Source organism: Sitophilus oryzae, unplaced genomic scaffold (assembly GCF_002938485.1).
Source record: "Sitophilus oryzae breed Bouriz unplaced genomic scaffold, Soryzae_2.0 scaffold_1274_pilon_pilon, whole genome shotgun sequence".
Lineage (NCBI taxonomy): Eukaryota > Metazoa > Arthropoda > Insecta > Coleoptera > Curculionidae > Sitophilus > Sitophilus oryzae.
The window spans coordinates 1,718,629-1,742,438 of record NW_022145920.1 but is presented as its reverse complement, the minus strand read 5'-3'; the positions used below and the strand labels follow the sequence as shown (position 1 = coordinate 1,742,438).

General features: G+C 32.6%; 1 protein-coding gene across 3 annotated transcripts in view; it reads left to right on the top strand.

Moving 5' to 3' along the window:
- LOC115874318 (potassium voltage-gated channel protein Shaw-like) overlaps positions 1 to 23,810 on the top strand; it is a 162,510-nt gene that overhangs the window by 43,397 nt on the left and 95,303 nt on the right. For 2 of the 3 annotated variants that reach the window (XM_030889425.1, XM_030889423.1), the window contains exon 2: positions 783 to 992. In XM_030889425.1, the coding sequence (XP_030745285.1) occupies positions 852 to 992 (141 nt within the window). In that variant the 5' untranslated portion in view covers positions 783 to 851. The remainder of the gene's footprint in view (positions 1 to 782; positions 993 to 23,810) is intronic. The other variant, XM_030889424.1, reaches the window with a different exon arrangement.

Below are 23,810 nucleotides of genomic sequence, written 5' to 3'. Positions count from 1 at the left end.
TTGTTTAAGATAATATGTTGTTAATATTTTACAATCATTAATTAAAATGAAATAAACAAAATTATGCCCCGAGGCAGCCTCGAACTCGGGCCTCCCGGTGTACTAGCGGAATACTTTCGCGCCGCGCTATCAAGCATTGCTCGATATATGTTCAAGCCTAGCATTTAACATATTGAACTAAAAAAATAAATAGGGACTTCATTACAAGTTAAAGTCTGACTAGAAAAAAATCATAATCTTTGAATTGTTGGTACATGATATATAAATAAAATCAGAAGGGGAGACCGCTCCGATTAACTCTAGTTTTCTACCTTTTTCTTGACTGGAAAGCCAGTTACCGGTAGCGGCTAGACAGCTAACTTTTAATCCATAAGGATATTTCGAGATTTTTCATTTTTTGTTTGGTTATAAGCTTAAAGCTACCTAAAATTCTAAATTTGGAGTTTGTGACACATCTAGAAGTACCTTAGAATTTTGATGATCTGTCGGTGAGTCAATGTCGAAATTAAAGAATTTTGACAAGCGATAATTCATAAACTCTGAGGGATAATTACTAGATATTTTGGCAACCTAGCCAGCTATAGTATGTCTTCAAGTGTAGTGAAAATTAATATTCTTGCTTTATCCACAACGAAGTTACAGGGTGGTCAAAAGTGCCGCTAATACCTTCGAGTAAAGGACTGTACGGCTGTGCTCGACTTGGCGGGGGCACTGCCGTGCTCCCAGATCTACGGACCAGTTACTAAAATAGTTTAGTAAAATTTCTTTTTCTTTTGTTTCAGGCTACGCTAGCTATTCTAGATAAACTAGATATAGATGCAGAACGTCCAAATGACGAGGAAGTGGCCAGAATGTTCGGTTACGAAGAAGCGTACCATGCAGGTACTCTTACTAGATGGCAAAGGCTCAAGCCAAAAATATGGGCGTTGTTCGACGAACCATATTCTTCGGCCTCCGCAAAGGTACCACCCGTCAATGTGCATCATCGAAATGTGAATATATATTTTTACTAACTCAATCATATTTAGGAAACCTCTTTCCTTTAAAAATGATCTAGTAAAGTTTGTAGTAATGTAGTACTAAGTATATTTAGACTGCATGTCTCTTTTACAAGCTTTAATTTAACTTGCAATGTTTGTATGTGACTTCTTTGTTTAAAATCTATGTTCTCAAATCTCTGCTTCTTCAATTACTTCTAATCAACTAATTTTTAATTACGGTCTGGTAGCTAGTCCACATGAGTGAAATTATTGAAATATTTTTGTAACCTCTCTTTTTTGTTAATAATGACAAATATGTATTAGTATTGTATACTACGAGTTAATAACTCATCATACAGTCTCAGGGCTTTAACAAAAGTCAGTATCTGAGACGGCCCCACAGAGGCCAGCTCTCCATCCTTGACATCAGCCGTACCCAAGTTCATGGCACGAATGGTCCTCGTCTCGGCGCATTCAGTGATAAGGTGTTCTGGTGTTTTCCCATTTTTTCCACAGACTCTGCATTCGCCGTTGTTTCTCAGCTTTAGCCTACTGAGGTGTTCGTTGAGGAGACAGTGTCCTGTTAGAAACCCCGTGACCATCCAAAGGTTGTTTTTACTTAAATCAAGGAAAACCTTTGATTTTTTTCGGTCGTAATTTCTGAGGAACTTTTGCGAGTGTCTTAGACCTTTGGAGGACACCCATTCCAAGTTACGGATGGAGTTTTCCAGATTCTTCAGTTCCGCTTTCAGTTGGTTTCCGTTTGGAAAACAGAACGGTTCTGGTCCAGTTAGTGGAGTGTTCGCTCCTTTTCTAGCTAGATCATTTGCTTTTTCATTGCCTGCCTTCTATCCCTTGGTGAGCAGGCACCCAGAGTAGGGGGACTTTATTTTCTTTGCCTAATTTGTTGAGCTTCTCTAAGCATTCTTTGACCAACTTTGAATTAATGGTTACTGAGTTGATCGCGTTGAGTCCTGCTTGACTATCGGATAGGATGACAATTTCCTGTTTCGAAATTGTACGCATCGTTCAATAGCGTAAATTTCTGCCTGAAGTTGTTCGTGAGTGGTTCGCATAATAAACAAGATTAATTTGTGTGTATTCTTAATGTTGGCAAATGAATAGTTTTGTTGGATAATAAATAATTTGTGTATGTTCTAATTGTTTGGCAATCCTTACTAATAAATAAACGCGAAAGTTTCTTTGGATGTATGGATGTATGGATGTATAGATCTTTGTTAGTCTTTCACGCAAAAACTACTAACTAACTTGGATTTTAATAAAACTTTACAATAATATAGCTTATACATCATAATAACACATAAATTATAAATTACGGGTAGTTTGGTAGTTCGCTGAATATAACGCATTAGTGCAACAAATCGACGCTTTGACAAACCCCATCAACGAATTACATCAGCGCATAGTGTGTTAGGGGCTTTATTGTTTTAAGTTTCAGCATTTTTTTTGTGAAAAAACAGTGGTTGAAGGTCATTTATCAAAGTATGACAAAATATTCTATTCATATCGATAAAAATGTGAATTTTATGGCCGACTATGTTAAATGTTCAAATATATTTTTCCAATAATCGTTGGGGACCTCCAACGACAAGAAATACCCTTTAGACGAAATCGAATTCTATTGCTTGTTAAGGAAAAATTGAGTAAATCGAGTATATACATTATTTGTAAAAACGTGTCTGTGTTAGATACTTATAAATTTCCTTTAAAATTTGAGAATAATATATTATATTATTCTCAAATTCTTATATAATAATATATTATATATTATTATATTATATATATTATATATATATATATATATATATATATATATATATATATATATATATATATATATATATATATATATATATATATATATATATATATATATATATATATATATATATATATATATATATATATATATATATATATACATATATATATATATATATATAATAAGTTAAATAATATACAAAATATTTTACGTTTAATATACTATTTTATTTATTTTTTACTTCTCTTGTTGTATTTGTTATATAAATAGATACATAGTCTAAAATGACTTGATCGACGATATGATATTCTTAAACAAGGATAATTTTCTTCGATGGCATATCAATTGGAATGTAAAAAAATACAAAGTGAAAGAAGGCCATTTCTGCGTCTGTTTTTATCTGCTGTTCTGTTTTAAAGTGCTGTTGCGTAAGGAAATCTGTTATGTATAAAACATTTATTCTAATAATACAATTTGTAAACAATCCGTTAATTTTATCATAAATATTTTTCACTTATATTTTTCTCAGATTAGAATATTTTTAATCTGAATTTTTATGGAAAAATAAGAACTGGCGTGCATACACGGGTCGTTTCAAACTCGCAGCGGGACTGTCTCCGAACTTGGAACGAATCTCCCTACGTTCTATTTCCTACGTAAATAATAGTAGGTCTACGAACGGATCGTTTGGTGGTCGACGCGGAGTCGAAGTGATTGAAACCGGGACCCCATTATGCCACACGCCACGCCACGCGATGCCACCCCACGTCATGAAGATATGTGCGTATGCTTTTCCAGTTAATTACATGTATTGCGTACATACCAGGCAACTCCCCACGCTGTCACACGTATGATTCTTCTGTCGCAGATCTCATGTGTACATTCTTTCCCTCTTCGCAATACGTGGGCTCAGTTGAGCCCACGTGGGATAGCGTGGCGTGTGGCCTAATGGGATCCCGGCATGATACTATTATTTACCAACAAAGATAGGAGTTCGAGTCCCTTCCGCTTCAAAAGGCAGACGACCCGTGTGTGGACGCTCTATAGATTTACAGTATTATATATTATTTATACTAATAATGAGTCCTTTGATTATCCTTCTGATATTATAATATGAAATAAACTCCTCGGCACAAAATTCCGCCACCCTAAAATTTTGACTAAGTTTGATGTTTCATAACTTTTGAATTTGTAATCCGATATTTATGATTATGGTGTTAGTTTGTAGATACATTTGTTGGCATTATTTTTTTATTACTTTAATGGCTTATATCAAAACACCCTGTGAAAAAAATAGGACTGGCATTTTTGATAAAAAAAAAACTCTTTCCTGTATTCTTAGATTTATTCCTAACATTTCATTTTTTGAATTGTCCTATTATCGCTATTCTTTTATGAGTTACACATTTTTAAATAAAGGACTGATATTTTTACAATCTTGAATTTGTTGGAGTTCTCAATGCCCACCGTTATATGAGGTTGGACTACAAAGACTGTAATGGATTCCTTGTAGTCCCGACCTTAATCCAATTGAACATTTGTGTGATGAACTTAAAAGAGCTGTTTGTCCTTGTCTTATTCCACCACAAACTTTACAAGAGCTATGGCTAGCGAGATATAACTGCGAGATTCCTCCGTTAATGTTAGCCTTAGCTCTTGTAAAGGGCTTTCTTGATCTATAGCTTGATATTCATCAAGTACAGACCCGTTTATATAGCTATAACTGTTTATCAAGAAGGAGTAACTATCCTAATTCATTCGATAAGATGAAGACTCGAGTTGTTATTGCTGCGAGAAATGGACATATACGCTATTAAAATTATTGATTTTTCCAATAAAAAAAATCTGAAATCAATATTTTACTTAAAAATATGTCTAGCTCATAAAAGAATAGAGATAATGGGATAATTCAAAAAATGAAATGTTAGGAGTATACCGAAGATTACAAGAAAGTGTTTTTTATACAAAATGCCCGTCTCACTTTTTCCGTATTTTTTTTTGAATTTATTGCAAAAAACAACGTTTTGATTTACCCCGGTATAATCCGACCTACCCCAAGAATATAAGCCAATAGAGAAATAAATTTATCTTCATACTGGTACCATAATCATACAAATCGGATTACAAAATAAAAAATTATGAAACATCAAACTTTTAGAGTGGCGGAATTTTGTGCCGAAGAGTGAAATGGAATAAGTAGGTACATCACCCGACTTGATGTTTATGTACTTAATATTTCTTATTACGAAAAAAAATTATATAAACGTACAGGAAAATAAAATTCTTGTTTACCACCCTGTACACCAAAACACTATACTGGTGTTATTATACGCGTATTTCGCTAACCATTGTTAGCACCAGCAGCAAATAATAAAACTAGGCATTAATTAAATTTAATAATTTGCTAATGATGATAACATAGTGAAACCCGCATTTAGTGTTTTGATGTATAGAGGTAAAATCTCGTTCTATATTGTTGTTTTAATGTTACATGTTCCAGCGTAAATTTATATTTTAGATTAGAATAACTTAGATCTTTAGAAAAACGTTAGACAGATTTTAGATCAAATATTTCTGTTTACTGCTAAATTTTTCAGATTAATTAAAAATAGGGTCCTTCTGAATACATAACTTGCCAAACTAGGAGACACATATAGTTGTAGGCATCCATCCTATTTTTTTAATTAAATAAAAAAGTGTAATTCAATTATTACAATAGCAATATTTCTATCAAAATTAAAATCTAATTTTGTACAAGTTTTTTTTCTATTTGGCGAGACTAAAAAAAATAAAAAATGCTTATACCTTTGTTGTGGTTTTATCTCTTCAAAAAAGTCCTATGGGTATTTCGCCACCCGCGCTGTAAAAATATTACAAGTAGAGAGTACGATAAATTCTATAATACATATTGACTCTTATTTTTTACTTTCAAATGCACAAGGAATCATCTAAAATAGTCATGGTAATATATAAGTTAACTATAACTACAATACAAAATATTTTCATGGTGTCTGTCTGTTCGTCTGTCCGTCTGTAACACGATAACTCAAAAACTGCCAAACCGATTTTAACCAAATTTGGCACAAACATACTGTGACATCCGAGAATCTGGCCATTATTTTTTGGCGGGGGTGCGGGGTTGGTAAGGGGGTTTGGGAGGGGATTAAAAATTTTAAAAAATCGTAACTCCAAACTAGCGGAACGCGGTTTTCAATTTAAGATTAGGAATAATATTTGCAAAATAATTGCAAATTTGGCATACACGGAATGGGGCCTTACTGTGAACATTAATAAAACGGAATACCTAGTGACCAATTTAGATGATAAATTTGACATTTTTATTACTAACAATGCAAAGCTCAGACAAGTTGAATGGTTTAAATATTTGGGGGCACGTATAACCAGAAAGGGACTGAATAAAACAGAAGTATCTGCTAGAATAGAACAAGGGCGGAAGATTATAGGAGCACTGAATGGCATCTGGTGGGACAAAAACATAAGACCAAACACAAAAGTACATATTGGAAGAGCTCTAGTGGAGTCGGTAGTAACTTATGGGTGTGAAGTTTGGACCTTAAAAGCTGAACAAAAGCGAGCTTTGAATGCACTCGAAATGGATTATTTGAGACGCAGTGCGGGAGTATCTAAACTGGACAGAGTTAGAAACGTGGAAATCAGAGCCAAAATGGATGCCACACAGACAATAGTGGATAGAGTCGAACAGAGGGGCCTTAAGTGGTTTGGACACTTGCTACGCATGGAACACCAAAGATGGCCCTACTGTATCTACAGCTGGTCACCTCCTGGAAAAAGGAAAAGAAGACGGCCTAGAAGATCCTGGAATGAGGCCATCAGAGGGGCAATACCGTAACTTGGAAGAAGAAACCGGAAGGGACCGTAATTTGGAAGAGGAAGATGTTTTTGATCGTAACAGGTGGCGGTTAGGCTGTTAGGGGATGCGACGTTAGTTGCGACAACCCTGGAGTATGTATAATAATATTTACAACAGATATGTTCGTATGCTTTTTCTCTTCGGTCTTCGGTCCACGTTTCCAGATAAAAAAATTATCTTAGACCATTGGCAGGAAATTTACTGTGAAAGAAGTATAGACTTAAAAAAATCACTGGAATGTTAAACTTCGCTTTAACAACACTATCATTTTCCGAATAATTTTTTTTATACAGGGTGGTCCGAACCGTATTCGGGAAACTTCGGCAGCATATTCAACCAATAAAAATAAGTAAAAGAGTTCGTATAACCAGTATAACTGAACTAATGTCGATATTTGGATGAAAATTGGTATCTGGGTGTCAGTCAAAACAAAATTTGTTATAACGTCAAAATCAGTCAAAGTCGCAGTTTTTGAAATATTCCGTGTTTCCGTAGTCCGTTTTTGAGAAAATCCGTGTAAAGAACTCCAACTCCCATCGGACGCGATCACATATCAGGTGGCGGATAGCGGAAATAACCGCGGACCAAAATTGGGAAAAATTCCTTTACTTTGAAACTAAAAGAACTGCCTACCAACTTTTTATTAACATATTTTAGTATGGGCGGCTATACGTGCCTCCCGGTGCCAATTTTTTTTGTAAAAATACTATTTAATATTGACTGAAACATTACATACATCTTTAATTATTCTAAAAATAAACTAAATATTTTTCGAGTAAATTTTCCTTTAAATTTGTTTGCTGGCATTAAATAGTTCAAGCTAAAAATATGCGACTTCTTATCGTTTAAATTTTCATTCTCCATCTCGACCTATTTAAAATTGAAAAATTGAGATTGATTATGACAGAAACGGCTTGACTAAATAGTTCTAATTAAACTTGGAGCGTCCTGTCGCTCACTAACAATAGCTTTTCATTGGAAATATGGTTCGATTTAGTCACAGGTCGGTAATTTACGGGGAAGGGGCCATAGTTTTACCAACCCTGGACGGGAGAATTTAATTAATATGGGAGAGGCAAAGATGTTGGGGTAAAAAGCATTTTTTACGTATAAAAATATAGTTTTTGTTTGGTCGGCTTTTTACATTTTATGAAAATGTAAAAAATGCGTTTACGGATTAGTAAACTTCTTATTTAATATCGTTGTTAACTCTGAATCACTGTTAAACTGTTAAATATATTATTTTATTGGTGTAGAAATAGTATAGTAAAGTATAAGTCAAACTAATCGGAAAACATACAGGGTGTTTTAAAAAACATGTGCCATTCCTCGTGGGAAGATTCCTCACCTAAAAATAAGATTTATTTTTTATATCAACATAGGTTCGATTCTGCGTTATTTCGTATCTACAGGGTGTTAAAGTGTTAATAATCTTTCGATTTATTATAATTTTCTTCCAAGTACTTTTACCGATTCCAATGAAATTTTGAGGATAAAATTTACTATAAATGCTACATATTTTAAAGCTAAAAAAGTGTCATATTGACATATTAATTAGGGACGTGCATATGGGTTATCACTGGAATATTTTTTAAAAAAAGAATGTAAGCCACTGACTTTTTTTCTCTTGCTAGCGAAATAGTGTAAGCAGTTTAATGCCGATTTGAAGTTGTCTCTTGATATTTTCTCGATTTCGGCCTCTTTGATGAGATAAACGCAATTTTAGTAATTTGATTTGATCCAAGTCTAATAGCAACATTTAAAAAATTTAATATCATTAACTTGCAAAAGTTACTACTCATTGATTCCTCATCAAAAAATCTGAATAAAGGTTCCTATAAATGGAAATTCATAGTTTTAGAGTTACAGGATGTTAAAACTTTTTGAAATTAGTTTTTTTGTAATTATCTTACATACCCTTATTTTTTTATTTGAAATTGCTGTACGTTGGAGTAAATATTATTATTAATAATAATAATATTTAATAATAGATCAGGTAAAATATATAATTTATTAATTTTATTTTAATTTTTATTTTATTGTGATTAATAAAATTACGTTTATCTCATCAAGGAGGCCGAATTCGACAAAATATCAAGAGATAACTTTTAATTGACATTAAATGGCCTACACAATTTTGATTTCAAAAGAAAAGCTAGCCTATTTGTTTACAAAAAGAAAACTCTTTAAATCTTTGTAAAAGAGTATATCAATTAAATATACGAACATTATCTTCGTTCAAATATTAATTAATTACATATTATTTAATTGTGTTAGTTAATAAATTATTCTAAATAAATGTGGATTTGAATCAGAAATAAATATAATAGTAATAAGTTATGAAAGTGAACGTCTCTGTTGTTATAGTCTATACACACATATAAATTGAATATACAAAATTCCCGTGTCACAGTTTTAGGTACTCTACTCCTCCGAAACCGTTTAACCGATTTTGATGAAATTTTATATGTATAATTAGTAGGTCTGAAAATAGGTAGTTAGCTATTTTTATACCCCTAAGTGATAAAGGTGACCCATCCCACTATTTTTTTTTTCGGACAAAATTTATTATTTTTATTTTCTTATGATTTGGCATTAAAAAATACATACAATCCTAAATTTTCACCCTTCTACCATCAACCCCAATTTTTTAATCGGTTTTATTTTTAACTAACAAACAACAAACAAACAACGCTGTATTGTACAAAAAGCCAAAACAGCTTCATCGACAAAGCACTCACAAACAACAAAATCACAAAAAAATACAAACAACAAAAAATACACAATACAAATAATACAATTCAAAAAAATTTAAGTCTTTAAAATTACAAAAAGAATATACATGGATAATTTTAGAACAGTACGCAGTAAATAGATATAATTTTAGAGTTACAAAATATTAAATACCTTTGACCAGTGTGCGAGATGATCAAAATTTTAAAATTCAAAATTGTTCATAATTAAGCATCAACAAAAAAGTCGTTTACCGCATATAGGGCTCTCTCCAGTAGGTATGATTTTAGAGCTTTGCGAAATGCGGGAAAGAATGAAAGCGATTTGATATTCAAAGGCAGATGATTGTACATTTTTTTGGCATTGTACAGTATTGAACATTTAACTAGTTCTGCGCTCGGGGTTGGCAGATAAAGATCGTACTCTGCATTCCTAAGTGGATAGTTATGAAATGGCCTTTCAGGAATAGCAGATATGTGCTTGCGGATTAAGCAAACGGATTCAAAAATGAATAAAGAAGGAAGAGTCAGCATTTTCAAATTTTTAAAGAAATTCTGGCAGTGAGTTCTACTGTTCAGTCCCAATAAATATCTAAGTGCTCTCTTTTGAAGTCTGAAAACACGATCAAATTTTGTTGCGCAGCAAGTACCCTAGAATGGAAGGGCATAACGAAGATGTGACTCAAAAAGAGCATAATAGGCTATTCTAGAGGTTGAGAAGTTAAGTTCCTTAGAAACTGATCTTAGCGCAAAACAGGCAGCGCTTAGTTTCTTTGATAGAACTTCGATGTGAAAGTCCCATTTTAACGAGTTGTCTACAACAAGTCCTAAGAATTTCACAGAGTCCACGAGTCAATAGTGGTGTTATTAAGTACAAAAGGTTGTATAGTACTTTTATATGACAAAACTTTCGTTTTTGATAGGTTGAGGCATAGGAGATTAGAATCGCACCAAGACTTAATGGTGCCTATAGTCACTGGATATAGTATCATATAGTGCCGCAACATCTGGGCCGCTCCAAGTGAAACTAGTATCGTCCGCAAAGAGGCAGATTTTACCGCTAATGTCTAGATTTGCAATGTCGTTGATAAACACCAGAAACAAAATAGGGCCAAGTACTGAACCCTGAGGGACACCACATTATATAGGCTTACAAGAAGACATAGACATATCAATCCTCATAAGCTGCCTTCTGTTGCCAAGATATGACTTAAGCCATTCGAGCGGCACTCCCCTGAAACCATAGTATTGCAATTTGTTAATTAAGGTATTATGATTTACACAATCAAAAGCCTTAGAGAAATCACAGAAAGTTGTAGCTGTAGAGTGATGGTTATTCAGGCTAGAGTATACATTATTAAAAAGGTCGAACATAGCATCATTTGTGCAACTGTTACTTAGAAATCCAAATTGATGGGTAGTAAGTATTTTATATTTAAGAAGAAAAGATAGAAACCTTTTTTTAACCAATCTTTCAATGATCTTAGGTAATGTGGGCAGGAGTGCACAATTGGGCGATAGTTCGAAGCTTCATCTTTATCACCTCCTTTCTATAGAGGAATAATTATTGCTGTCTTAAGGCAGTTTGGAAAAACTCCTTTTTGGAATGACTCGTTAATTAAAGTAGTAAGGTGGTTTAATGTGCATTCAGGAAGTTCAGAGAACATTTTGAGAGTAAGCCCATCAGTCCCAGATGAGGATTTGTTTTTAATACTATTCATTGTTCTACGGAGCTCATCTAATGCTACGGGCGTGAAGAAGAAACTGTGTAAATTCTCATTTGCTTTAGGGAGATATGAAAGTGAATCATGGGAAGGAGTTATGGTGTTCACTAAATTTTTAGCCACATTAACAAAGTAAGTGTTTAAATTTTCGGGTGAATTAAAAACTGTGCCAGACGAAGAAGTCTTATTCCTTAAGTCATTTACAATAGCCCAAGTCTCCATAGCGACATTACCGGCTTTGGCTAGCCTCGCATTATAATAAATGTCCTTGGCAGCTTTTATAGTCTTACGATAAATCTTTCTATAAAGTTTCACGTAATTATGAAAGAAGACGCTGTCCGTGAATTTCTTAAGGTGAGATAATGAGCGCATGTTCTTTGTAGATATACGCAAGCTGTTGTTATTTGCGCATTTATTGTTACTTTACTCCTCCGAAACGGCTTAACCGATTTTGATGAAATTTTATATGTATAATCAATAGGTTGAAGAGAAATAAAGCATTAAAATTGTTATCGTATTTTAACAAAATCGTAAATATGTCAAAAACGGTAAGATTAAAGTGCAGCAAACCTTAAGTAAATTTACCTTTATTTTAACCGTAAAAACTAAAAATGTATTAATATACAAGGTGTTCTATTTAAAAAAAATAAAAAAAATACTTTGATATTTTTTATTTATTTGGAATGTACCTTTCAAAAATAATTTTGCATTTTAGTTTTAGTAGTTTTCCAACGATCCCATCACTCACAATTTCTAAAAATTTAATCATGTGGCTACAATAATCCGTATCATATGAGGTTAATACCCTGTATAATATTTTCCGATTAGTTTGACTTATATTTTACTTTCTACACAAATAAATTAAGTTTAACAGTGATTCAGAGTTATGATATTAAATGAGAAGTTTACTTATCCGTAAAAGCATTTTTACTTGTATACTGCAATTTACAGGACGTAAAAAAGATGTGATGCATATACCCGTCCCTGGATAGGGGAACCAAAGAACTTTTTAATGATTTCGGCAATCGGGATAATAACCATCCTAGTTCTAAAAAAATATCTCACGATTTATAGATGTCTTGAGCAGATCGAGTGTCGATATTCTTGAAGAAATGTGAAGGTAAAACTATAATTGTAGAAAAAATAAATAAGTATGGTACCATGGACCCGAAATTACGTATACAATAATAATATTATAGAGAAATACTCATAGAAATTTTATTTCAGTAAGATACACAATGTATATGGCTCTGATAGCCATTTTGTTGTTTTAAAAGTAACATTATCTGTTAAAACGGTACTTCTCAAATGGAGTCTTAATTTTCTATTTTTATGTATACATCTTTTCTTAATGTTTTTTTTAAAGCTGATGACACTGTGTATGATCTTAGTAAAAACTCTGATTTGAGGCGCCTGCATTGTCTTTAATAGAATTTATAGCAACGTTTCTAGTAAGTGAATTTATGTTCGTTGTTGAGTTAGAAAATGTTTTTATTTTGATTATTTTCAGACATTTACCTATTGGAAACGTCCCTACAGTGTTTAATAAAAACCATGCAAGTCCGAAATCAGATTTTTTTCTAGGTTTCAGTATATTACAATGTAATATTTATTAGTGATGGGATAACTCACTAATAAATATTACATTGTATAAGCAAAAATTCGCTCGAGTACTCCATTATTGAAATAAGCGATCCTAGAATAAAATAAATTGAAATCCGATTTTAATGTGGCATACTCGATACAAAGCCAAGCGAATTTTCTACATACATTGCAGGTAGCAAATTTATACGACGTTATCCGTTGCGTTACAAAATTTTACAACTCGCATCGATAATAATTCAAAGTAAATTAAATCAAGCAATTACTCGTCACTTGCTACTTGCCATTCATCACCGAAAGAATATGTGCTCTGCGCACGCAGCTTACTGCTTGGCGCTACGAGTTGCAAGTACAAGCGACGGGCGAAAAACCGTATTTTTAATATGAGCGAAATTTCGCTCGAGCGATCGCTCGATTTTTAAATTTGCTTGAGACTCGAATACTCGATTATTGAAATTAATCGGTTTTACTCATCACTAATATTTATACATTTTAGGTATTATAACGCTTTATATTTTTTATATTATTTCTTCTGTTAGTTTGCTTTAGATTTTTTATTATGCCAATTTTATTATTATAAGTACCTAATTTTCTTTGATAAATTAAAAAATTGTTGTGGTTATATTATATTCTGTAGATTTACTTATTTATACATATTAATATGCATACTACGATTAATATATTCAATGTCCGAATTGAAAAATAATTTTTTTGAAAAAGTGAAGATTGTATGAAATATAAATATCACTGTACCTTTATTTTTTCAACAATTATAGAGGATTTGACTTGGATTTAAAAATGATTCCAAATATTTCGAAATGTTTTAAAAATTTATTTTTTCCTCATGAATATTTTTTAATTTTTTTCATTTTTTCTTCACTCACTAGTTGGATTAAGGCGCGATTCTCACTATAACGTACCACCATGCCACCGTCACGTCGAGTCGCCAGCATGCCGCCTGCTACCTCAGTAAATATTCTTAAATTACTAACAATGAACATATTCACACTAACCGTAACGACGCGCGTCGTGGCAACGTCCATCTCTCTTTTACTTGTGACTGTACGTTATAGTGAGATTCGCGCCTAAAACGTTAACCGTTATTTAATGTCTTCTAATTTGATATTAAATAGTGTATACTTTATCAGTTGAATTGAAATATATTTTATTCAGATCTTAATCAAATATTTCTGTTTACTGCTAAATTTTTGAGAACAATTTTTTCTGAATACATAACTTGCCAAATTATGGGACACATATTGTTGTAGGCATCCTCCGGTTTTTTGTACTAAATAAAAAACTAAGTCAAGTTTATTTGAATCATAATAAGTAGATTGCAATGTTTCTGTCAAAATTAAAACCTATTTTTTTACAAGATTCTTCTATTTGGCGAGACTAGAAAAAAAAATTGGCGCCGGGAGGCACGCATAGCCGCCCATACTAAAATATGTTAATATCTCGAAAACTGCGACTTTGACTGATTTTGATGTTATTACAAATTTTGTTGCAAATATTATTCCTAATCTTAATTTGAAAACCGCGTTTCGCTAGCTACTGTAATTCTGGAATTCCAATTTTTTAAAATTTTTAACCCCTTCCCATACCCTCTTACCAACCCCCACTCCCACCAAAAAAAAACTAATGGCCAGATTCTCGGGTGCGACAGTATTTTTGTGCCAAATTTGGTTAAAATCGGTTCAGCGGTTTTTGAGTTATCGTGTTACAGACGGACAGAGAGACGGACAGACAGACGGACAGAAAGACGGACAGACAGGCAGACAGACACCATGAAAATATTTTGTATTTAGGTCATTTATGACCCAAATAACTCATTTTGAGTGAAATTAAAAAAACTTTTTTTTTGCAGATCTTAAAAATTGCAAGTAGAGGGTACGATATATTCTACAGGGTGTTTCAAAAAACATGTGCCATCTCCCTTGGGGAGATTCTTCATGTAAAAATAAGATTGCCTTTTTCATATTAACATGGGTCCTATTCTGCTTTGTTTCGTAGCTACAGGGTGTTAAAATCTTAATAATATTTCGATTTATTATAATTTTCTTCCAAGTACTTTTAGTGATCCAAATGAAATTTTAAGGGTAAAAGTTACTATAACAGTTACATATTTTAATACTAAAAAAGTCATGACATATTCATCAGGGACATGGGTTATCAGTGGAATATTTTTCAAAAAAAACATGTGCGCCACTGATTTTTCTTTTGGTATCAAAATTGTGTAGGCCGTTTAACCCTTTCGCTGCGGCGCGCTCGACGCGACGTTAATTCCCTCAGTGCTGCGTTAATATGCGTCATCCGCACTAAAGCGTCAATTTTTCAAAATTTTAATTTAATTTTTGTTTCGTCTTTGTATTTCATTTAATTAGTATATATTTTTTTGTTAGTGCTACTTTATTTAATTAAATAAATTATTTATAAATGCAAATAAAACTCTAAAATAAAGAAAAAATCATCATCAGCCAGGTCATCTGGCGATTGGGTCATTCTCATCACAAATAGTGTAAAAACCATTATTCGACAATATCCGTCTACAGCAGCGAGACGGGGAAGCCATTCGCATAAATGCGTCATCCGCAGAGGTGACACGCAAATAAAATCACGCTTATATGCGGCACCCGCAGCGAAAGGGTTAATGCCAATTAAAAGTTGTCTCATGATATTTTGTCACATTCGGCCTCCTTGGTGAGATAAACGCAATATATATATAGGATTTTTTTTCATATTTTTTTGATGAGAAATCAATGAGTACTTATTTAAAATTTTCGCAATTTAACAATATTAATTTAATTAAGGGTTGCTTCGATCAAGCCAAATTAATAAAATTGCGTTTATTTCATCATGGAGGCCGAAATCGACAAATATCAAGAGATAACTTTTAATCGGAATTAAACTGCTTACACTATTTCACTAACAAGAGGAAAAAAAGTCAGTGGCGTACATTATTTTTTCAGAAAAATATTCCAGTGATAACCCATATGCACGTCCCTGGTGAATATGTCGACACTTTTTTAGCTTTAAAATATGTCGCATTTGTAGTAACTTTTACCCTCAAAATTTCTTTCGAAACGCTAGAAGCACTTGGAAGAAAATTATAATAAATCGAAAAAATATTAAGACTTTAACACCCTCTAGCTACGAAACAAAGCAAAATCGGACTTATGTTGATATGAAAAATAAATCTTATTTTTACAATATGAAAAATAAATCTTATTTACCCCACGAGAGATGGCACATGTTTTTTGAAACACCCCGTATAATACATATAGACACTTAGTTCGTTTTATTATAGATGGGGATAATATAATGTTTCCCTCGGCTTGCAAGCATACTACCCAGGATTCTTTAGGCGGAATTTTTGATTTTATATTTATCTTTTATTTAATAAATTAGTAAGTCCGGTTTTATAACCACCGGTAAACTTTAGAGTAGCAATAAAACTAATATCCATTAGATTTAGTTGGTAATTTTTCATGGGAAGGATTGTGCAAAATATCTACTGTTAAAAATTGCCTTGCAAAAGTTTTAACGGCACTTTTACCTTTGAAGTGTGTGTTTAAGAAACACTAATAAACAATCAAAATTTAATAATAATTTTTAATCACACTACACTATAAAAACTCTCTTTCACATATACTAATATCGATTTATAAACGCCGTCTGTGGTACCGGTACCGCTGCCACATACAGGTATTTTAACATTCTAGGCTGGCTAAAATTATCAAATAGGGTTTTTGGGTGTTATATAAAACTTGATGCTAAATTGGGCTAATTTAAAGAAAAAGAAGCAGTTTTTAACTTACTACCTGGATAGTAATAGCATGACTACTTACTATGGAACGTGAAAAAAATATAAAATATACTTGCCCAGGTTAATTAACAGAAGTAAGAATAAGATATAAGATATACAGAAATAAGATACTCTATTAGAGATCGGAGGATGAAGAACATATTTCCTCTTCAAATGTATCCATTGTTTCATCCCCTTCCCCTTCTTCATCCGATGATGAATTGTGTTGTAGGATCTTCTGGTAGCAACATTTCTAACGCTTCTTTGGACAATTTTTTTGATTTTTTTCTTGGTGCTGGTCGCATACTTGACAACAAAGGGTCGGAACTCAACAGTAGTCTGTTGATAACATCTAAATTGCAAACTTCACGGCTAAACTTCCTGGCAAAATTTTGACGATAAAGGCGAAAATGTTTGTTACGTGCCTCAGCAGCCTCTTCTGATAATTGTCCGATTCGAAGTAGCGCAGTTTCAATTACAGATGCACCATGAACTAAAATCTTGTGGACGGTTGGTGTCATCGGATACCATGGATATAATTCTACATATAGTTTAGCTGTGTCCATTGCATACGTATGAAACTTCTCGCTATCAATTTTGAATCCACTTGAAATCGTTTCTAACAAAACCTTAAATCTATAGATTAGAGAAAAATCCAATCCAGTAATATCAGATGAAATTTCTGCGTCTGAAAAAAATCTTCTACTGGTATTCCCATCATTACTATTACCGAAACCAGCTTTGGGTATGTCTACAAGAAGTCCCAATCTGATCTTAAATTCTTCTTGGATTTGGGATTTTCTTTCTTTAACTATTTCTTTCTCATGTTGTGATTGCAGTCTCCATTTCTTAATAGTGAGTTTATATGACAAGTGCAACAATGTTTCAAATATTCGAATTCTTGCATGCAAAACGGACAAACCAAATGCCAAGTTTTCTTTCTTTTCTGGTTTGTTTAAAGCCAAATTATTAAAATCTTTTGATGTTTCTTTGATGAAGTTCCTGTGGCTGCGTTGCACACCTTTCCGTCGATCATAGTAAGCAACATAATATGCTGTACGCAGAACTTCTTATTTTTTAGTAAAATGTCGGTAATTTAAGTGACTTATGCGAATTTTCTACAAAACATATTTCTTCTTTGGTAATATCTACAGACTCCTTTATAAAACGAATTCTAATTGGTCGACAAAATCTAGGGGATGATGGCGTCGGATTTTGCCAAATCACATTTTGGTTCAAGTCACATATAAGCTTGATTGGTACAAAAGAACTTTGAAAGATATTACAGTCAGAATCTTTCTCGCAACTAAACTTTTGTTTAAATTGTAACTTCTGGGATCCGTCACATCTCCATTTACATATCAAAACTAGATTTGTACATTCTTGTTCACTTAGCAATTCCAAAACGTCCTCAAGATAAGTGAGTAATCGTAAAACTGTATGATCCATTAGATCTTGTAATCTAATTTCAGCACAAGTTTCGGTTACCCTAAATGCACTTTTATTTGGGTAACAATCTTTCTTGGCGCTCTGCAAAAGACTATAATAGGGATAAAGCCTTTTGTTTGTACTTCTTATAGTTTCATATTGACGCCTAGATAGATCTGCTTCCACCAGCATTGACAACGCATTTAAGGGTGAAATGCGCAAATCGTTTTTTTTTCGCTCTTTTCTAATTATAGCGTTTTTATACTCGGTGCCTTTTGCAGGATTACTGATTAGTTCCCTTACAACATAACTTGCATTTTTATGGCCTTCCGATCTTAGCTGCATCTGAGTAGCATAGCCCATAATTTCCGGGCTAAATTTACCTCTCAACTCTTCGGTCTTTCGCCTCTTACTCCTTTCACTCAAGTCTGAAAAGGCTTTTTCTGGCCTTTTTGAAGTAGCCCTCGGCTTAGGAATTCCGAGAACTTTTTGCAACCATAAGTTATTTTTTTCTAAAAATCTTTCTTCTATGTAATGAGCAGCCACCCAACACCTTTTAAATTCAAATTTTTCATGAGAAAACTTTTGTTTTATAAAAAGCTTTTCTTCACCAGAAAATGATTCAACGGATAGAAGATAATTTTCTAAATAGTTCAATTTGTCATTGAAAGTTGGTAAGTTCTGTCTTCTCATTAAGTTGTACAACTTCAATTGGGTAAAAATTTTACATTGGAGTAACCTGAAATAACAGAAAATCTATGTTGTAGACTAAAATAAAATATTTCTGAAAACAAAGTTTTTGTAGTTTTTAATTTTCTTATAAATTTCTTCGAAAAGGGGGAAATATGTGGAATAGTTTTTTTCACTGTTAGAAACTACAATCTTGTAGAATATTTTTGCCACAAATTTAATTCCATAATTGTACCCGGAAATAAACTAATTCTCTTAACGAAAAAAAAATAGATGAAAATTTCAAGAATGAACAATGATCGGTTAAATGCATAAAAATATTGAAAATATCTCCAGGATAAATAAAGCTGTGTAATGCTGATAGTCGTTTACCTGCTTGATCACCTTCCATTATTTCCTAGACAATTAATACACTATACGTAGCACTAAACCGCAAGGAATATACATATATGAACTTAAATTTAAATCAAAAATCGCTAAATATACTCGACACAAAGACGAAGTTTAGACTGATAAGGAGGAACTAAATTTATTTTAACATTAGTAAAACCCACAAAAAAGTGATCTCTGTTCATTTGTCGAAGCCGTCTGATAATTTTTTTTGGTACATTTTATACTTTTTATAATCGACTTTTGGCCAGCTAGAGTAGTAAAATACCCGTCTGTGGCGCTGCTTGCCGGCACAACAGAATAAATTTACCAAAACAGAAAACGACACATGTTGACTGATGTTGACACACGGATCAGCTGGAACTATAGATAAATGAAACAAGTTTAGATTGGAGAGTGCCCATAAGAACAATGTAAACACTATTTGGCGCTATTCTTGCAATGGTCGCGACCCAAAGCTTTTGATAATTTCCGGTCGGTTTGGCTTTTTCCGGAATTATGTCGCCAAATATTATTTATTCAAATTTATTATTATTTTTTTTTAATTTTATAAATAAAATATAGTGCGTTGAATACAAGAAACTTTATTTATATAAGGACACGTATGTGAAATACCTATGAAACATTGGAAACCGACGTTATACCACGATCCACGATGATTTTTGCAGTTCACAGTTCACAACACAGTTTTTTAGCTTTTAATGCTACTTTTTCACAATTATCACGGGTTTGAGTAAGTAAAATTTAAATTAAACTCACAAGATAGCAATAATTACTTTGAGAATGGACGCTTTAAACACTTTTCGGTATTTTTTCAATGAGGGCGGTTTAAATTTTGAAAGATTTTATAATTTTTGGAGATTCTGATTTTGACAAGAGAAAATTATTTCTGTTATTGTTCGGCGGTCGTTCTTAGCAACCGTTATAGCAGCGCCAGATCGCGTACAACGGTCGCGACCCAAAAAAATTATATATTTTGACGGGCTTTCCAATCTAAATTTATTTCCTTTCCTATGGCTGGGACTTGGTTTCTTTCAGAGGTTTCTTTCTATGAATTTCGACATAACAAAATAGGTTGACAGATGACACTATTACAGAGCACTGTTGGTATAAATTAGCGATATCAGACGGCCTGAAAGCCAAAAACAGTATTTCAAAATGCCAATAAGAGTGCGCATAGCCTGACCGTAATATAAAAATGTTTGAGGTTTATAGACCTAGACGCTGTAAAAATAGAAACAGCTCGAGACAATAAACTAAATTTGAAAGTGTATATTCTATTTTCTCACATAAATACTTATACGTCTTGATTTTTTCACAGAGTAAAGTAAATGCTATTTTGTCTAATTTTTTTAAGTTTGCTCGCTAGTCTAATATTTAATTTTTATTTCTCAATCTTGGTCTATTGAAGTTGTAAAATTTAGATTGATTATTACATAAATGGCCTAAATATAGTTCCAATTAATATTCGAGCATCCTGTCGCTTACTAACAATGAATTTTCATTGCAAGTATGGTTCAATTTAGTCACTGGTCAGTTATATACGGGGAAGGGGCTAATAGGCTTACAGTCTCTGGACGATGCAAATTAATTAATAGAACAGAGGAGCTGAAGAATTTTTCAATTATTGCGTGATATTGCATGGGCGCCTTACGTGGGAGTTTAATAGAGACCACTACTCCTACTAAAAATGTCTAGAAGAAATTGGGGAACTATTTATAAAATATTATACAGGGTGGCGCCTCTCATACGCTGCGGAGGCTCCAAGGAGAACGACAGTTTTTATTGAAATGAAATTTTGTGAGTATATGCAGAGCACTTTTTAAAAATAGAGAGACTTCGTGTGTCCCTAAAACAAGTTACATGTCAAAGTTGTGTCTTTTGTAATGGAACACCCTATATATTAATTGATTTTCGGATTCTGGGAGAAAAATAAAGGCCAGTTTTATAAGAGAAGTATATGACTAAAATGTAAGGTTTTTGACCTATTTAACATTTTCTAGAAATAAAGAACAATTTTCAAATTACAATAAAAGCTACCTAAATTGGAATTTACCCGGTATAGCCTAATACGTAAGTAAATTAACTATTGTACTTTAAATAAAGTTAAAATTTGATCCAAAAAGTTATACAGGGTGAGACAAAATTAATATTGAACATTGGTCACTTTTAAAGGAATGTTACTTTTTTATTTTAAATGGAACACACAGTATATTATTCAGATATTCAATGGAGAATTCATGTCTCCTCAAAATACTATTAAGGTTGCCTACCCCTCAAACAAAGATTTTCCTAGATATTTTCATTTACATGATTTAATCTGATAGATCTTTATTATTTGATAAAATTTAGGTGGCTGTGATATGCCTGACGTTACTTCAACTCAGCTGTCTAATTAGACCTTTAACAACTTTAACAACTTATTATCAATTTGTGTCAGTTAAAACAAAAAAAATTGTCAGAAATTTGTCGAAAATGCAAACTTATCCTACATAAGAGGGAATTGATATGATTCTATGAGTTGGTGAATGCAGTGTGCATTCACCAATTAATAGAATACTTAAATGCTCCTGATTTTATCGAGTCTGTTTTTTTTTATATGGATATGTTAAAGACAGTGTTTACAAAACTCGATCAACTATTGTCGACAACATTCGAGGCAGAACTCCACATATGCCTTTTAAAATGAAAAGATCCTTTAGAAAAGACAATCATATGCAGTCAACAGGAAAGGAAGCATTTTGAGCATTTGATTTCATCTAGCTAATTTTTGTCACATAATTATAGGTTTATATCTAGTTTTAATTCTGTAATAATTAAAATATGTTTTAAACGTGTATCTTTTTATTACCGTGGAGTATTTTACTCTACAATCTTTGTTTTTGTTAAATTAACAAAAGGTATATCACACAGCCACCCTAAATTTTTTTCAAATAATAAAGATCTACTGACGCAAAATCATAAAAATTAAAATATCTAGGAAAATCTTTGTCTGAGGGGTAGGCAACCTTAACGATATTTTGAAGATATATAAATTACCCATTGAATACCGGAAAATATACTGGGTGTTCCATTTATAATACAGGAGTAATTGCTTTTAAAAGTGACTAATGTTCCATATTAATTTTGTCTCACCCTACATAACTTTTCAAATGTCAAATTTCAATTTGGTTTAACATATAATGGTTACTTTAATTAAATATCAAGCTATACAAGGTCAACTAAAATTTAGGTAGCTATTATCGAAATTTGAAATTTACTCTTCATTTTCACAAAATGTGAAATATGTCAAAATCCTTAGATTTTAGGTCTGCTTCTTTAATAAAACTCACCTCCTAGAATCCGAAAATCAGTTAATATATAGGGTGTTCCATTAGAAAAAACACAACTTTGATGTGTAACTTTTTTTGGGGACACCCTCTATAATTCTATATATTTTTTTATAAAATGCTTTCAGTTAACTATGTGCTGCCAAAATTTCATTTCGATATAAACTACCGTTCTCTTTGGAGCTTCCGCGGCGTATGAGAGGCGCCACCCTGTACAATCAGATGAAATAAAACGCAACACAACAAAAAAAAAAACATTCACAATAGCACTATAAAATAATTTCCACCACGCTATCCAACGATATTTTGGTAATTGGTATTAAAAATTTGTTTCCACTTTTTAAGTTTTAATCTCCAAAATATCGCTTTATAATAGGAAGATCTTCAGGTTTTTAGTCTCCTTAGTCTAGAACCTCGTCAATGCACTGTGTTTTTAAGTTCGTTAAAATAGAAGTGATATAACCCATGCCGAAAGTCATAATTATAGAAATAACAAAATATAGACGATGCAAGTTCAACATAACTTTCTTAACTTATAAAATATTTTGTTTTTATTAGTTAAGTTTAGGCTTTATTTTAGCTTTTAAGTTTTTATTAGTTAAGCGCCTGCCGTAGCTCCAGCGCTAGTGTGTCGATCTGCGGAGCGGAAGGTACTGGGTTCGATCCCCAGCCAGTACGGTCGCTTTATTTATTTAATTAAAAATATTTATTTATCTAAATAGAGCGACCAACGAGCCGCCACCTCAAGGAAGGCAATGGGAAACCACCTTGAGTATATTTGCCTTGTACAGCCTCTCAAATAGTGCCGTTCGGATTCGGCGATAAACTGTAGGCCCCGTGTACTTGTGAAACACTGATGACACACATCACAAGTACATGCGAGAGGTAGACGACGCTCTATATACCTATAGAGTATGACACTGTAAGAAGAAGTTAAGTTTATACCGGTCTACGTTTATATTGAAACTTATACAGGGTGGTGACAATTTCGATGCTCAACATTGGCATCTCAGAAACTACGAGAAATACGAAGTCGGTTAAATCGGACAAAAGTTGCGTAATTAGAAGTTTGACACACACCTATGAAGAAAACCCCGGTATCTTGATTAGTTTCGGATTTATGTAAAAAAAGGAAAATAATACGTTTATTTTAAATGACAATATCTTCAAAACTATTGTATCTATTGCAACATAAGTTGGTAGTTTTATATTTTTGACCTCGGCCAGTTAAATGTCGTTTTCAGAAAATTTCTAAGCCTTCTAGATTTTGCACAACAACAGCCAAGTTTTTTTTCTTATGTATATCAACAAATCAGATTATTTGTGGTCTGCTTTCTCTAATTAAATGACGATTTTCTTTTGCATAATAATGCCAATTTTTTTTCTTTTAAATGTACCAGAATTTGTAAATAGAAATTCATTCGTCTATAATATTTTATTGTTGAAAATCGAAAT